This window comes from Zingiber officinale, chromosome 1A, assembly GCF_018446385.1.
Source record: "Zingiber officinale cultivar Zhangliang chromosome 1A, Zo_v1.1, whole genome shotgun sequence".
Lineage (NCBI taxonomy): Eukaryota > Viridiplantae > Streptophyta > Magnoliopsida > Zingiberales > Zingiberaceae > Zingiber > Zingiber officinale.
Genome location: NC_055987.1, coordinates 112686801 through 112705737, shown reverse-complemented (window position 1 = coordinate 112705737; position 18937 = coordinate 112686801). Strand labels below are relative to the sequence as shown.

Genomic DNA, 18937 nt, shown 5'->3' with positions numbered 1-18937 from the left:
CACCGCCTTCTTCGCCGCCTCCGTCCTCACTGCCCTCTTCGCCGCCTCCCTCTTCACCGCCTCCCTCCTCACCACCCTCTTCGTTGCCTCCTTCCTCGCCGCCCTCTTCGTCGCCTCAACTTTCGTCCTCGCCACCTCCTCCTCGCGGCCTCTACTTTCAGCCATCTTCACCGCCTCCTCCTCGTCGCCTCGACTTTCAGCCATCTTTGTTGCCTCCTTCTCACCAGTGCCTCCTCCTCGCCACCTCGACTTTCATCCATCTTCGCTGCCTCCTCACTAGTGCCTCCTCACTTCTGCCACTGGAATCATCGACACAAAATGACATGATGGATAAAGGTACGACAAACTATTTCCTTTATCTGCAACAACGACATAGACAAAAGTGTTGGTTTTGTTGCTCAAGCAAGGAACAAGCTGATACAAACTTTGGGCCTCGATTCTTCTCCTACAACTCATGAAACTTGCCCACCAACCATTTTGGTAATGGTCGAAGCCAGAGCTTGAAAGATTGGAGGGTGACAAAGATTGGGAAGGGAGGCCACAGCTTCCGCTCGCAAACTTCGGATCCACCAAGCGGATCGTGCCGCTTTTGTAAGATAGCTGAGTGATCAAGTAGTGTGTGGAGCCGATGGAGATGGTGGCTTTGTCGCCGTCGCAGGTGAGCTCGTACATTCGATCCCCGCACTGAGGCGGATCAGTTGTTCGACGAAATGGGTGGCTGATGTCGTGGAACAGACCGCAAGAGAAGGGAGCACAAGCTTCTTGGCTCCACTGCTGCTGCTGCTGCTGCCCCGTAGCTGTAACAGCAGCCTGGGACAGGAGGAGGAAGAGTAGCGGTAGAAGCATAAGTATGGCCTCCTCCACGCTTCCTATCTCCCAATCCCAAGCTTTCTGTGCTCGAGCACGCCTCATCCCTGCCTCCCTTTCTGGTCCGGTTCGTTTCGCCCTCCCTCACCGTCACCGGAGAGACGCCTCCTACCGGAAGCCCCTGCGCACCATGGTCGTCACGGCGACCACCGCAGAGATGCCGAAGAAGCGGCAGGCCTCCCGGGACCACTCGTTCATTGACGAGATGAGGACCGTTGCTATGAAGCTGCACACCAAGGATCAGGCGAAGGAAGGCGAGAAAGAGTCTAAATTGCCGCCCATCGCTAAGTGGGAACCGTCCATCGAGGGCTACCTCCATTTTCTAGTCGACAGCAAGATCGTTTATGATACCCTCGAAAGATCATCCAGAAGGCTGCCTATCCCTGGTGTAAGTTTTGGTTTCCATCTTTGATGAAGTCCTTAGTTGTCTCTACTTGTTATCCTTTTTACGTTTAATCGAGGACAGAAAGCACAAACTCTGATAAGCGATTTATTCAATTGGGAAATCAGACAAATTTATCTTTTGAGATATAATAATTGAACATCATCAGCTAAAGTTTTCGTTGACCGTTCAAAGCTGTTATATTTACTGCTGCGTAGATTTTGCTTCAAGTATACAAGTCATCATTTTTATAAATCCTTTGGCTCAACAAGAAAGGTTCAGCTACACTTCTACATAGGATAAAGTTTGTATGTATCAGTTGAATTTTCTTTTATTAATTCAGCCGTATGGACTGTCAAAAAAATCCATCCCAATCCAAACCAAATGAAGGCAGTGGGTGACCTCTTGTGGTTGCGTCGCCTGCAAATTATTTATGTTAAAATTTAGTAGTTGATGGATGCTACAAGTAGTTGCAAAATAAGGATAGGAAATTGGAATAAAACAGGGCATTTGTTGCTTTCTAACTGATAGTCTGGTTTTGTTAGTTTCTATCAGTAACACGCTTGTGCTTGCATGGTAGCTGCTTTTTGGATCTAATGATGAAATAATAAGATAAACTACTATCTATGATATTTTAAAGAAAATTTGATTTTATTTATAGGAATAGGCAAATTGTGGCAATTTACTAGTGTTATGTATTTGGAACATAGTTCAGTATATACATAACCATTGTATTGTAGATGCTGAGTTCAGGAGTACTGGCTTGGAAAGGTCTGAAAAATTAGCTAAAGATCTAAAATGGTTCAAGGACCAAGGGCATACCATTCCTGAGCCTTCTTCTCCTGGTGTTTCTTATTCCCAGTATCTCGAGGAGCTATCTCAAAAGGATCCTCAAGCTTTCATCTGCCACTTTTACAATATATACTTTGCTCACAGTGCTGGTGGGCGAATGATTGGCAAAAAGGTACTTAATTTTTCTCTAAATGTCATTTTCCAGATTGTGACCTCCTGAAAAATTGCATCTCTTGTGCAAAAGTTGACTTGCCTTGGTCACTCGATGTTACTAATGCTTGTGACCATTACTTTTATATCTAGCTTTCCTTCATACGTTCTTACATATGGTAGTAAGATGTTTGCTCCCTTCGCCACTTCCATTATCACTTGATACTGTGATTTTTTCATATGACTTTTAAGGCACTGAATCTGTCTACTTAGTCTATCCAGAAAAGGTAATATCATAGAATCAGTTTAGCTCTTACAAGCAACATAATTGTTTCCCTTGGTAAGCATTTCATTCACATTATTACAGTTTTGTCCAGTTTGGAACCAAAATCTCGCAATGAAGAGCATCATGAGAGGAGCATAAAAACTACTTAGAGTTTTAAAATATGTTATTATTGAGGATGTTCAATATTTAAGAAATAGATAGATTCACAGCATGAGCGTTCAAATAGACAGGTTCACAGCAATAGACAACAAAACTTGTTCTTCTCAGGTCAATCTGTTATTTTATCTCCTAGAATCTGTAGAAGGGTAGTATGTCTTGGCTAACAACATTCATAATTTACCATGCCTTTTGTATCTGCTGCAAATCATAGTACGTAACATAATCTCATTTAAATAACCCCTTGACTATGGTTGCGTACAGCTTATTTGTAGTGGTGTCTGTACTTCACCATCATGCCATCTATGAAATTCATCTACTCTTTTAGATTCATGGCTAGTTACCTAATTGTACAACATTTAGCGTTTTAGACTGAGTAAGTCTCGATTTTCATGAATAGGTTGGGTGGAGCTAATTAGAGTTTTCTAATTAGACTAAGATTAGGTTTTGTTAGGTCTCTAAATCATTTTATGCATTTTTTAACTTACTTTTCGACAGCGAGTTAGTTCTTTTGATGGAATTATACATCTATGATGCTTAATTTGGGATTGTAGCATACTTTTTGACCAAAGAAGTCTAGATCAATGATAGAATGTTCTTCAATCTACTACTTTTTTTAGCATCTTTATCCTGCTATAATGTTATTCTTTAAGATTATGTTGCATTGATTTTTGTTACTTTTTCTGGATTCATTTTTATTTAAGGCATTCTTTCCTTTAATGGTCCCTTTTAGAATTTAATGTATGACTTACTCCTTAGCATCATATGGAGTGTGTGGGAACGTTTGCATTAGATTGTACCTTTTAGAATTAATGCTGCTTGATCACTGGGAAAAATAATGTTTGCATGATTTATAATAGAAGCTTTGTATGTAGTGACATAGAATGAAAATTCTGCTTAATAAGAAATTTAAGAGCCACCATATTGTTTCAAGAGGTTAGCATTTATGTTACGTAGATAATGCTTTTTGCACTTCTATTAGATGACTATATCAAATGATTTTTATGGTTATGTAACATTTATGCAGTGCAATTAGAATCACATGTACAATTTAGTTGCTAATTTGTAATATATATCTTTATTCGAATAGGTGTCTTCAAGAGTATTGGGAAGAATGCCGACAAGCTAAAAAAATGAAGAGACTTTAACAAATTAAGGAGCACTAGGAGCTGCAATCCCTCCTCTTCACCGACATCTAAGTAGAAAATCTTGTGTTATATTGTTCTACCTTTGTTTTAATAGTGTTATTATTTTGTTGATTGCTTATGAAATTTTGTTGGTTGCTTATGAAATTTCTTCATAATGTTTAGATATTATTTTTGAATGTTAGAAAATTGTATATTAAATTTTATTTTGAAATTTAGTATTTTGAATGATTTATAATATTGGAAAATTGTGTATTAATTTTTTTTCTAAAAAAGACAACGATTTTTCACCGTTGTCGTAGATAGTTTAAAACTGTTGTTGAAGACCCTGTTATTAAAGGTAGACGCTCAAAAACAACGGTGAAAACTGTTGTCTTTGAAGGAAAAGACAACAGTTTTTCACTGTTGTAAAAATGTTGTCTTTGCTTTCAAAGACAACGGTTAAAAACTGTTGTCTTTGGGCACCCCTTTTAACAACACGGTCTATAACAACAGTTCAAAATGGGCTACGACAACGGAGAAAAACCGTTGTTGTTAGGCTTTTTTCTAGTAGTGAAAAATCGAAAAAGAAATACAAGTGTTGTTGCTAAACCAAGTGAACTAGGACTCTATTTATAGTGCTCTGGTCAAATTTATCCGTTGCTAACGTAACGGACTCCGGACACCTGGATGGTGATCCGGTCGCCTCCAACGTGGCAAACTTTATCTCCATGCAGCAACTTCGTAATGGTAGAAAGATAAATTTTTTCTTGTACGAGGGCCTGAACCATCTCCAAGCTCCCGAACCGTTACTGATGTGGACCCGAAGAGTGATCCACTACGACGAAGAGTTTGTTTGGCACCTTGGTGGTACGGACACTCAGACTAGGTGGTCCAGGATGGACGACAGGCTGATCGGCTACGCAAGCAAGCACTTTCATGAAGCTTGCCAGAGGTGGAGGAATCGGTTGGAACTCAGTCGACCCTTCCACTCGAGTCCCTCGCTCGATGTGAAGGCCTATCATCGATACAACCAGGTCGTTCGACAAAGGACACCCAGCTGCTACTTGTTGCTGTTGTACCAACTTCTGTGCTCGGTAGATTATTAGCAGCTCCAAGTCTACTTGTGATGAAGTAACTGTAGTGAATTGTCTAGTCTCTTCCATCTTCGTGTCTTAGATCCAAGAAAAATTTTCACAAACGATGTCAAATTTGATCATGTCTGAAATCGAGGAAGATGCTGTGTTGGGTAGGTGGCTTCGATGTTGACCGTGAGAAGACTTTGAGTTGGAAGCAGAGGGCATCGAACGATCCTGCATGTCAAAAAGAACATAGAGGGAAGAAAACATCAGTAACCAGGCTAGCGAAGAGTATGCGACGCAGATAAACCGACGCTTAAGTCAATCATGTTATCGAGGGGAAAAGGAATACAGTAAATAGTAGAAAGGAATAATGGGTTGTGAGCAGGGCGGATCCAGGATTTTGGATCTAGTGAGGTCGTATATTAAATGATGAGGCCGAATATTAAATAACGAAAATAATTATTAAACATATTATATTATAATGATCTCTTCAAATTTTCATGAATATTATATATTTAATTAAATATATTATATTATAATGATATTTCCAAACTTACTATATATTTAGTTAGAATGTAAAATATATATTTAGTTAGAATATTAAATATAAAGGAAAAAAATATATTTAGTTAGGATGTGGAATATATGTTCGAAGAAAACATAATCTTACCATTAGACCAACCATACACAACTAAATCTAGTGGAGACAAATAATATATATATTAATAAAATAAAAAAAATCTATATAAAATAATATTATTTAAAATTTTTGGGGGGTCATGGCCCCCTCGGGCCCTAACGTAAATCCGCCCCTGGTTGTGAGTGCGTAATCTTGCATACTTGCGCCTTTAAGTGGATACCTCTTATATAGTGTCAATGTTTTTCTATGACCGAATATCGATGTATTTCTAAAAAAGACCGAACATTATGACATTTTGACACCTATCCAAAAATAGGCCCACCGCTTATGCCCTTTGCAAGGTAGAAGTTTCCATCCTAAAGATTGCCCAAGAATATTCTCTTGATTCTCTGATAACAGTTACACAAAACGGCAAAATAGAATATTAGGTCATTAGATTGATGGGTCTTTAATATGCTTTGATGGTGGGTCGACTGAGAAGCCATTGTCGTTGGATCGAACCTAGCACGCGAATAGGGTTAGGTCACTAAAGAATGATGACCCTCTCAAGAACTCGGCCTCTCCACTCGCCCAAAGAGCTTGATCAGACTATGTGCCTAGCATGTATGATCAGACTGTAGGTCCAATCGACTAGACCACTCGGCCGAGACACATTTCTGTGTTAGTTCTGAGTGACCAAGAGGACTCGACTCTGAATGACACTAAAATAACTCGAAGTTTCGTCAATCCTGTGAGATTTGGGATCCGATCAGACTAGAGATTCGATCGGCTAGACCACTCGGCTGAGACATATAACCTCGCTAGCCCAAAGTGTTGGCCACTCCTTGACTTTGAAGGTCGCATCAACCAAACTCAAGGATCGGAGCCCCCATTATTCATCATATCAGACTACATGTGAAATAGAAGATGTTTACCTCCAAAAGGATATTACGACCAGAGTGTAAATCCATGTTTACTGGATATTAAAAATGTATTCTATCTAATGATTTTTGGGACATGGAACACTATAGATATTGTAATTTTATAGATCAATAAACAGATAAAGGAATTAATTTTATAGATTTGATATTTTTTGCAAATTTGTTGCAGCAAAGCAAAGATCAACTGGACTTACAGAGAAGGAACCCTGAATCACAAATATTCAATTTATAATTAATTTTCAATTTTCTTGCGCACTCTTATTTTTTCAATAATTTAAAACCTTGCAACCGAATCAAATCCCTAGCTAGTAGTTGACCATGGAAGTATAAGTGCTCCCTGGCGTCCAACCGACGGGAATGACGTTTTGGGCGACAAGAATCTTCTTCGACTCCCCCGACGTCAGTCAGAAAGAGAACGGTGGCTGTAACGCTCGCCCAGCATTCAACTTCCACTGCGCTCCCCAAGACGGCTGCATCGTCGTCCACGTCCTCGATGATCCCTCCATCAGCTCCACCGCCGCGAGTTCACCATCCCCGTTCACATTCTCGATGACGACGGCGAGGTAGTCGACATTCAACTCGGCATCCACCCTGAAGGCCACGTTGAAGCCCTGGTAATTGCACGGTACTCTGCATACATAACAGCCAACACAAATTAATAGACGAAATATTTAGATGATATTAGATTTATTGTATATTGCTTTATCCTAAACCACAGGAGATTATATTTTTGTAACTAGGCACTACTAAAATAATAATTTCTATCATCAATTAACAGTTAAAATAAACATCAATGGTCAAGTAGAGTCAAAATAATAATTCAATACTACTAGTTAGCGACGGAATACAAATTTAGTCGTTAGTTAATGATCGAGGCATTATTCCCTCACAACTTTATACAATGTAGTTAACACGGTTCTCCTTAAATTTCTTTTTACTATCAAAATTATTTATTTTTAATGATATTATATATAGTAAAATGATTTTCATTTAATTAATATAATCTATCCTATATATAATATTTTTGATAAATTGAAATAAAAAATAACTTATTTTAATGTTATATTAACTATATTATAATATAATATTTTTGACAAAGAAATATGATGTTTAAAAAATTGGACAATTTGATAAATCCACTCAAATAATTAATTTTCAATTGATTAAGAAACGAAAATTTGGGGTCGGCTATTCACACCCCCCCTCTCTAGCCGCATCCGAAGGTCCTAACAATGGACTCCGGACGCCTGGATGGTGATCCTGTCGCCTCCAACGTAGCAAAGTTTATCTCCATGCAGCAACTTCGTAATGGTAGAAAGATAAATTTTTTCATGTACGAGGGCCTGAACCATCTCCAAGCTCTCGAACCGTCACTGACGTGGACCCGAAGAGTGATCCACTACGACGAAGAGTTTGTTCGGCACCTTGGTGGTACGGACACTCAGACTTGGTGTTCCAGGATGGACGACAGGCTGATCGGCTACGCAAGCAAGCACTTTCATGAAGCTTGCCAGAGGTGGAGGAATCGGTTGGAACTCAGTCGGCCCTTCCACTCGAGTCTCTCGCTCGATGTGAAGGCCTATCATCGATACAGCCAGGTCGTTTGACAAAGGACACCCAGCTGCTGTTTGTTGCTGCTGTACCAACTTCTGCGCTCGGTAGATTATTAGCAGCTCCAAGTCTACTTGTGATGAAGTAACTGTAGTGAATTGTCTAGTCTCTTCCATCTTCGTGTCTTAGATCCAAGCAAAATTTTCACAAACGATGTCAAATTTGATCATGTCTGAAATCGAGGAAGATGGTGTGTTGGGTAGGTGGCTTCGATGTTGACCGTGAGAAGACTTTGAGTTGGAAGCAGAGGGCACCGAACGATCCTTCATGTCAAAAAGAACATAGAGGGAAGAAAACATCAGTAACCGGGCTAGCGAAGGGTATGCGACGCAGATATAGTCAATCATGTTATCGAGGGGAAAAGGAATACAGCAATAGTAGAAAGGAACAATGGGTTGTGAGCAGGGGCGGATCCAGGATTTTAGATCTGGGGAGGTCGTATATTAAATGATGATGCCGAATATTAAATAACGAAAATAATTATTAAACATATTATATTATAATGATCTCTTCAAATTTTCATGAATATTATATATTTAATTAAATATATTATATTATAATGATCTTTTCAAACTTACTATATATTTAGTTAGAATGTAAAATATATATTTAGTTAGAATATTAAATATAAAGGAAAAAAATATATTTAGTTAGGATGTGGAATATATGTTCGAAGAAAACATAATCTTACCATTAGACCAACTATACACAACTAAATCTAGTGGAGCCAAATAATATATATATTAATAAAATAAAAAAATCTATATAAAATAATATTATTTAAAAATTTTGGGGGGTCGTGGCACCCTCGGGCCCTAACGTAAATCCGCCCCTGGTTGTGAGTGCGTAATCTTGCATACTTGCGCCTTTAAGTGGATACCCCTTATATAGTGTCAATGTTTCTCTACGACCGAATATCGATGTATTTCTAAAAAAGACCGAACATTATGACATTTTGACACCTTTCCAAAAATAGGCCCACCGCTTATGCCCTTTGCAAGGTAGAAGTTTCCATCCTAAAGATTGCCCAGGGAATATTCTCTTGATTCTCTGATAACAATTATACAAAACGATAAAAAAGAATATTAGGTCATTAGATTGATGGGTCTTTAATATGCTTTGCTAGTGGGTCGACTGAGTAGCCATTGTCGTTGTATCGAACCTCGCACGCGAATTGGGTCAGGTCGCTAAAGAATGATGACCCCCTCGAGGACTCGGCTTCTCCACTCGCCCAAAGAGCTTGATCAGACTATGTGCCTAGCATGTATGATCAGACTATAGGTCCAATCGACCAGACCACTCGGCCGAGGCACATTTCTGTGTTAGTTCTGAGTGACCAAGAGGACTTGACTCTGAATGACACTAAAATAACTCGAAGTTTCGTCAATCCTGTGAGATTTGGGATCCGATCAGACTAGAGATTCGATCGGCTAGACCACTCGGCTGAGACATGTAATCTCGCTAGCCCAAAGTGTTGGCCACTCCTTGACTTTGAAGGTCGCATCAACCAAACTAAAGGATCGGGGCCCCATTATTCATCATATCAGACTACATGTGAAATAGAAGATGTTTACCTCCAAAAGGATATTACGACCAGAGTGTAAATCCATTGTTTACCGGATATTAAAAATGTATTCTATCTAATGATTTTTGGGACATGGAACATTGTTGATATTGTAATTTTATAGATCAATAAACAGATAAAGGAATTAATTTTATAGATTTGATATTTTTTGCAAATTTGTTGCAGCAAAGCAAAGATCAACTGGACTTACAGAGAAGGAACCCTGAATCACAAATATTCAATTTATAATTAATTTTCAATTTTCTTGCACACTCTTATTTTTTCAATAATTAAAAACCTTGCAACCGAATCAAATCCCTAGCTAGTAGTTGACCATGGAAGTATAAGTGCTCCCCGGCGTCCAACCGACGGGAATGACGTTTTGGGCGACAAGAATCTTCTTCGACTCCCCAGACGTCAGCCGGAAAGAGAACGGTGGCTGTAACGCCCGCCCGGCATTCAACTTCCACTGCGCTCCCCAAGACGGCTGCATCGCCGTCCACGCCCCCGATGATCCCTCCATCAGCTCCACCGCCGCGAGTTCACCATCCCCGTTCACATTCTCGATGACGACGGCGAGGTAGTCGACGTTCGACCCGGCATCCACCCTAAAGGCCACGTTGAAGCCCTGGTAATTGCACGGTACTCTGCATACATAACAGCCAACACAAATTAATAGACGAAAGATTTAGATGATATTAGATTTATTATATATAGCTTTATCCTAAACCATAGGAGATTATATTTTTGTAACTAGGCACTACTAAAATAATAATTTCTGTCATCAATTAACCGTTAAAATAAATATCAATTGTCAAGTAGAGTCAAAATAATAAATCAATACTACTAGTTAGCGACGGAATATAAATTTAGTCGTTAGTTAATGATCGAGGCATTATTCCCTCACAACTTTATACAATGAAGTTAACACGGTTCTCCTTAAATTTCTTTTTACTATCAAAATTATTTAATTTTAATGATATTATATATAGTAAAATGATTTTCATTAAATTAATATAATCTATCCTATATATAATATTTTTGATAAATTGAAATTAAAAATAACTTATTTTAATGTTATATTAACTATATTATAATATAATATTTTTGACAAAAGAAATATGATGTTTAAAAAATTGGCCAATTTGATAAATCCACTCAAATAATTAATTTTCTATTGATTAAGAAAATATTTTAATTAATTAATTAACCTTGTGTATTCGACTGCCACTCTTCCGGCATTCCGCAGCAGGTCAGCTTGGCCGGGTTTCGCCATGGCCCCGAAGGCGGCGCCGCTGAGGTCGAAATGGACGGGGTCAGTTACGCAAATCCCGCCAGGGCACTGGTCCGTGACCACGACCGTCACCGCCATGCCGGAGCAGGCGGCGTTGGAGTTGCACAGGACTTGGTAGCACGCGCCGCACCCTCTGCCGCCCTTGAACAGCGAAGGGCCGCCGGCCGTTATCATGGACGACAGCGGAGCTTTAACGACGCCGTCAGCGTATGCACACGCGCCGCCTGATCAGAACGATATTCCATCTCCATAAACCGTATTTCTACAATAACATAAAGTACGTACGTACAGATCGATCGATATTAAATATATAATTACCAGTGCTTCCCGGGCCGTCGGGGGCGCCGTACCAGGTGGCTCCGGCCGGAGACAACGCCGCCGCCGGGGAAGACGCGTTCAAGAGGAGGAAAGCGAGCAGTGGCAGCACCACAATCTGCTTCTTCAAAATGGCCATCGCTCTAGCCTTATCGTGTTGAAAGAGAGGAATTAACCTAATTAATCGATGATTAGGCTATAATTATATTGAAAGATGCAATTAACCTTATATATTTATAGAGTAATATAAAATTGATTTATTAGGATTTTGTGGTATTTACTTGACAAGTCATTAATGTAATCTTATGCATTAAATAATTAAGATTTCGATACAAGTTGAGTATTAATTTTAACTTGGTAGAGAAACGGCAAAATACAGCACATAACACAGAGAATTTCAATGGTATGCAAAGTTTTAAATTTGGTGTGTAATTTATCCTTATTAAAATTGACTACTCTTCGAATTATAAAAATATTATTTCTTTATATTTATCGTATCACTTGGATTGGTGTCAATGTAATGATTTGTTATTTTGGGCCATTTTAATTCATAATTACCAAAATTACAAATCATTAGATTAAGGCTAATTGGAATGATAAATAAAAAGAAATAAATATTGTTTTGGTACAAAGAGAAATATGTTCCTGATTAAAACAATATAATAGAAATTATATATCTACATTACTTTATTGTTTTAATTAGTAAAGATATATATCACAACCCAAATTAAAACTTTGCATACAATTAAAATTTAAAAGGCCAATAATAGTTTTATAAAAAGGTCCTTTTTTATTAAAATTTTCAAGGGATGCATTTTTTTTTTGATTATTTATCATAAAGTCGTTTCATCGATCCCGTCTGATTCTCTTATGAAATTATGACGCAATCATCTTCAAGTATCAGACGAGATCCTTTATACCGTGACTCCTGGTCTACTCCTGAATCAAATATCATTCATAGATGAAATTTTATATATAGATCCCATCTGTATAACAGGTAGGGTCCATAAAATCCTATCTATGAGTGAACTGGTCCGTTCTCTGAATCGCATTTTGTGATCCAGAAGATCCGTGCTCCTTCAAGTATAGACGGATCAACGCGAAGGTTCAGTCCAAAAAATCATGTTTCATTAAATCACTGCCCAAAAAACCTAGTATTTGTTACCATATGTTCAATTGTGTGTGACCTTGTGAAAAAGAAAAAAAAATAGTTGTGCTATCTTAACGACCTTGGTATTGCATAGTGTAGCGACCACCTTTCTTACTACTACTCTCTAAGGGCGACCGTTACCTAACTACTTCTCTACTTACTAGTGTCACTTATGCTAATATTATAGCAACACTTAGATTTATCACGACCCTAGAGGAAGTACTACCGAAAAATTTTGGCAGAATCTCCCCTGTACCGGTGACCAAATCAACCATACAGACACTATATACACAGCCACAGGCGGCTGGAACATACTTTTTCACAACCACGCAGTATAATAACACAATAAGAAGAAGGAAACTACTCTAACAATAGCAAACAACTATATCACTCCAACAATAGGACCCAACTACAAGTGCGGAATAAACTTAATTACAATCTCAACTCATAATAATATTTAAAGAAACTAAAAGAACTCCAAACAGAAGAGTCTTGACAATTTGCCAGCAAACTCTGGATCTCTCCATAGTCCAGTCATCACACACCTTCATCACCACCACCTTGTCGCCTTCCTTTCATACTTTAGCTTTTCCTTTATCTGCAGTAGGAGGAAAAATAGATCTATAAGCGAAACGCTTAGTAAGTACTATACTATCTCACAAAAACTCGAAGTGCATAAAAATGCAAACGATACTGAAACTGAAATGCTAAAAGAAAAGCTACATGTATTCATCTAATAGCAAGGTACTCAAATAAACTGCATACTCATGATATACCAGAATAAAGCTAAATACTGGAAATAAAACTAATCATGCTCACTAAACTGATAAGAAAAGTAATGAAACTCATGCTGTATGCTTAGAATTAAAGGAACTAAACTTCTGTTGATTCTAAACATAGATTATACTTGTTTCATTTACTTATAACTTCCTATTTGAAATTAATCTTTTAATTTCACTTTTTCTTTCTTCTTCTTTTTCTTTGGGCCCAGGCTTAGTACCATCTCATGTGCGCTCCCTAATAGAGACTGTTGTAGTCCCACAGGGTAAAGACCTCGGTCTTACCAGAGCCGAGACCTCGGAAACGGTCACCTGGATTTGTTTAACGACAACCTCGGAAGTCGGGTACTAGCCTCTTACTTTAATTTACTTGTTATCTCTTTTTAACTAGACCTTGGTCTTTTTCTTACTTATAGCTGCTCATTATAGCAAGGAAAGTCCAAACTAAATGCTATGTGCATACATGTATATGCTAAAATCTGTTCATGCATATCTTAAAGCAAAGGAAAACAAAAATCAGCATACTACTATATGTTATATCTGTTCATGCACATCTTAAAGCAAAGGAAAATAAAAATCAGCATGCTACTATATGCTAAAATCTGTTCATATGAATACTAAAAATCTGCACATGTGAATAACAAAAATCTGCACACGTGAATCATTAAAAATCTGTGAATGAAACAGAATTAAAAACTAATACGGCTCATGCTATTCTAATACTGCATACTTTAAATAAAGGCTGCCCTTCTAACTAAATAAGGGTTGTTCTTGCCCTTTGAGTTGCAAGGAAAATGTTAAACCATTCTAACTAATTTAAGGCTATTCTTGTCTTTTTAAGTAGCAAGGAAAATACTAACTGCATGCTTAAATAACAAAGGTTATTCATGTTCAGAAACATGGAAATCCAAGGCTAAGATACTAAACTTAAAACTAATCATGTGTATGGAATTAGCAAAGATGAACTAAGCTACAATGAAAAATTCTGTATACAAAGAGATCCAACTACACTAAAATTCTGCGCATGATATTCTAATAGCAAGAAAACTAAATTTCCAATGCTACTAAACAAGACTGATCATGTTTATTAATAGTAAGAAAGCTAACACTATGTTCCTGGATCTAAGGCTGTTCGTGCCCACTACTTAGCACAAAAGAAGGGTCTAACAGGAATACTGATTATAGGGCTGTTCTTGCCCAATGCAAAGCACAAAAAGGCCTATACAAACTTATCCACAGCTTAAGTTATTATAGAGTAAAGGAAACCTTTTAGCATGCTTTAAACCAAACTGAAACCAAGCAATTATACTTATCCAACAAACACTCCTAGCTATTCATTTCTGTTTACTTGGTCACAAAGGATTTAAAACTGCCTATCTAAAGGAGTGAACCGGAGCTGTACCAATTCTAATACATAGTAAACCTCAGAGGCTGTTCTTATTCCAAAATTTGTAAATTCCAGCAGATTCCGAAATCTGAAGACACGGCAAAACAAGGAAATGAAATCTGTAAATTCCAGCAGATTCTAAGCAACCAACCACATGCTAAACAAGCAAACTAACCCTATTTCTCTTCTTTGAAATACACGACAGCACATCAAAAAAACCCCCAATCTCATAGCATGCTTCGGATTCAAGAAACTCAGGAAACAAGGAAACGAAACCGAAAGATCGGAGCAACTCCTACCACAGGTGAGTAGTACTTACAGCGGTTTGCTTGCACTTACAACCGAAGGAGAGGAAGAGGCTTCTAGGGTTTTCGGCAGTGACTCCAAACTCGAGATTTCAACCCTTCCTCGTGTCCACGAGCTCTCTTCGACAAGGAGACCTCGAATCAGTGAAGAACCCACGGTGAGAAGTGCTCGCCGGCCGCCGAAGACGAAGCCTTAGCTTCGTTTTCGCCCGAGAGGGATCGCCGTCACGAGAGGAAGAGAGGAAAGTTAGGTTTAGGGAAAAGGTTTCGGGTTACGGTAAAACACTTAAGCTTTCTTTTAAATCTAGGGTTTCCATTATAACTATACTTTATATATAACTCGCTTCATACTTATTAACAAACCACGCTTAGCCCAGTTGGTTGGCTGTGTCCGGTTGGGTCAGGTTCGACCGGAGGTCTTGGGTTCGAGTCTCACCTTTAACATTTTTGGTCAAAATTTCTTTCTTTTTGTAAACATACTAAACGACCTCCGAAAATTACGTAAAAATACTCTAAAAATTCCTAAAAATCTCTAGAATATTTTAAAAATATTTCTAAATGTTTTTGAAGATATTTAGAACTCGAAATAGGAAAAATTGGGTCGTTACACATAGAGACAAATACTAATATACAGACGTTAGATATATGGTAGGATAAATCTTAAATAATTAGTTCCTAAGAATCGACCATTGACCATGATGCTAAAAATGTCATGCCCCGGGGGAGTCCCTACCGAGGAAATTTCGACAGTATCTCCCCTGTACCAGTGACAATCTGAAACATTACTACAAAATCCTCAGGGCTACACAAATCTCGGCCAACACGGCCAGAACAATAACAATAAAAATAACTAACAATCCACGCTGTTTATATTAACTCAGCCTCTGGCTAGCACAACCACACAGTTTATTTAAATAAAACCTACTCCATTAATACGACGGAAAACTTAAACCTACAACAAAAATCCAACATTGCAGAAAACAAAAGCAGTAGACCAAAACCTGATAAAAATCCACGAGTATAGTTATACATCACAAATATATAAAAAATATAACAAGGAAACCACAAGTCCCAAGGTAGAAAACCATTGCAACTCAGGGTGGGGACTATTGACTGGAACCTCCTGACAGCTTCAACCTGAAATGATAATACTCAACGGGGTGAGTCCAACACTCAACGGATACCAAGCTGACATGCATAATAAGAAATAACCAATAGTAACAATTATGCGTACAGTCTCCTGGAATAATAATGGAAAATGCAAAACTGAAAGGAATTGAAGAAGTTGTACTAACCAGGAACTCCTATCAGGATAATAAGGTCATTAGACTGAAAATATCATATCACTTATTTGCATGTCAATCATATGCATCTACCAAATATGAAGCAAACAAAGTGCAACAAACACAAGCAATAAATGTAATCATGCATATGATGCAAATGACATGTCCTGGTCACCCCTGTCACCAGTCAGCAATCTCACAAACGATGGTGATACAAAGTGGGTAGGGTTGTGACAATTGTACACTCTGCCATCACTGCTCCTGATGAGTGACCTAGTGGATAGGATGTTGTAGGGGTACACCTATCCTCCTACCCCAAATCATAAGTGGGGGAGCTCAATGCTCTCATCTCCCTGAGACAATTCAGAGGAAGGATTCCTGTCCTGCTACCACACTGCATCACGATACCCATGAGTGGACCAACAAAGCACTGACGGAGCAACCACTGCAACACACCCTGCCTGAATAAAAACCACTAACCCATGAGTGGTTGTGTGTGCAGATCCATGTAACTGGCGATGTGCTCAACAATAATGGAGTCGACAATCGCTCAGGATGCAATCATGCGAGATGGTGCATGATACTAAGCATGAAAATCCTGACCATATCTACCTCCAAAAACATGTACCAAAATAAAAGTCTCAAATAAGAAGATCTAGATACACATATCAGATATGGTAAATGTCTAGTCCGGTATATCATAAGGCATGATATGTTAGTACCTTTATAAGAATAAATAATCAAGAGAGTAATGGATGCAAAACATGTAATAAATAGGCATGCTGAAGAAATCAAGCAATGACATACCAATCCAGATATAACATAATTATTACTACTCATTAAAATCCACTATGCATATCAAATGAAAATATCTAGAAGATAAGTCAAGGTATCCGCTTAAAAAATTAAGATCGTGACCAGAAATCCTACGTCGAGACACTCGTCTCGAATCAAAGTCCTGCATCAAAATATTTTTACTTAGCTAATTCTATAATTAATCTCGGTTAACTAAATAAATCAGATCCAACTTGAAACTTAGATTGGATCCAACATTTAACCATAATCATTCCGAAGTTACAAGATTAGCTATCCCTAACCATACTAGCATCAATCCGGATGAAGCTAGAATAAGAATCCAATTCCCACAACTTACCCTATCCTACCTCAACGATGGAACCACAGTGAATGGCTGTAGAGATTAGCAAAGCAAGACTCGGTGGAAGAAACTCGCTGTGGAGATGGCCGCTGTTCCTATCGCGACCGCACCTTACACTGGAGATCATGAGGCTGAGTCCGTGGCGTCCAACCAAAACTAGGGCACCGAGGGGCTGGAGTAACATAATCTGGTGGTCGAAATGGAGATGTGCAGAGGAGGAAATCGCCATGGATCTGGGTGAAAAAGAGGTAGAGAAGGTGGGATGCTTGACCGACGCTGGGACGGTAGGGCCGACATCAATTGAGCAGAAGGTGAGATCGACGGCTCGATCCTCACAATGGCAGCAACTATAGCACTATCGATCTAGCTTCAAGAGGAAGGGCAGTAACATCGACTAAATAGGAGATGCACAACAAATCTGGTGACGCCCGACGATTGGCAGAGCTACGAGATCGAGGAAGAGTGATCGGGAAAGGGATGGATTCCTCCCCGTCATGGCCACGCTCAGTGTTAGTAGCCGTGGAGATCTCCGGTGTCAGGGAGCAAAAGGGGAAGAGGAGAAGGCGCCGCATGCCGCATGAGGGAGAAGGAAGAGGAAGGGGAATCAGCCGTGAAGGCTAGGGCACATCATGAGAAGAAAAAGAAAAGGAAAAAGAAAAAAATAAAAATAAAACTTTTCCTCGTTTAAATGGATAGTTTAAGCAGGCTTTCCCGTGGCCCAATAATTGATCCTCTTAAACTCGTCATACGAGCTCCGAAAAATTCTCAGAAAATTTTCAAAAATTTCTAAAAATTCCCTTGAGGTTGTATGTAGGTGCCATATTTTACATTCTCCCCCACTAATAAAAATTTGATCTTCAAATTTCATTATTTACCATCAGCAAGTACTGGCAAAAGCTAACCAGTATAAATGCTGAACGAAAATTTAACCCACATACCTCAAGTGAAAAGATGGGGTTATTGAGTTCGGATCATATCCTCGAGCTTTGTTGACCTCCGCAAGTGTACGTAAATATCGTAAGTAATAATAAAAGATATCATATCCACAGGGACTGGAATAAGCACTAAAGGTGTCTCAATGCGAATTAACTAAACAACTAATCAATTGGTTTTCAAAAGTTAAATGTGACTATGCAAAGTAAAACATAGAAATGAAAGAATAACAAACAAGAATAAGGGCTTTGATAAAAGGAATATTCTAGGAGTTTCAGTTTCTTTGTAAGGTTCTTCAATGTAAATGATCTACCAAGTCTTATTTCTCAATTGGTCATAGTTTGTAGAAGGTTGTCGATTCTCTCTTGCAATAGACAATCGGCTTAGGACTGAAATCTATACCTAATGTAATCAATTAAGAATGAATCCTATGTTGTCCTTACATGGGCTTGCCTGTCACGTGCGTCCCTCGGATAATCAACATACGAATTCATCATTCATCAACCCATTTAGATACAAAGATTAATGCACACTATCTATCCTACACCCTTGAATGATCATATTTCACCCTCAAGATCTTCCCTCAAACGTCCTTACACGGGCATGTTCCTGTCACGAACATCCCTCGGAAAATCGAGTGAGAAACAATCTCTACAAGATCCACAAGATATCCAACATTCAATCAAGCATGGTAAATAGGCACAAACACAATTATCCACACAAGATCAAATAGATACAAAACAGGGCAAAATCATAGAAAT

General features: G+C 38.6%; 1 protein-coding gene and 2 pseudogenes across 1 annotated transcript; 1 reads left to right on the top strand and 2 right to left on the bottom strand.

The window, feature by feature from the left end:
• Nucleotides 1–276: 276 nt before the first annotated feature.
• Nucleotides 277–846, bottom strand: LOC122001700 (putative RING-H2 finger protein ATL21A). Its single transcript, XM_042556593.1, has one exon. The coding sequence runs from the start codon at nucleotides 844–846 to the stop codon at nucleotides 277–279; it is 570 nt and encodes a 189-aa protein (XP_042412527.1).
• Nucleotides 847–2300, top strand: LOC122009222 (annotated as a pseudogene).
• Nucleotides 2301–9896: 7596 nt separating this feature from the next.
• On the bottom strand, nucleotides 9897–17472 carry LOC122001692 (annotated as a pseudogene).
• Nucleotides 17473–18937: the final 1465 nt, after the last annotated feature.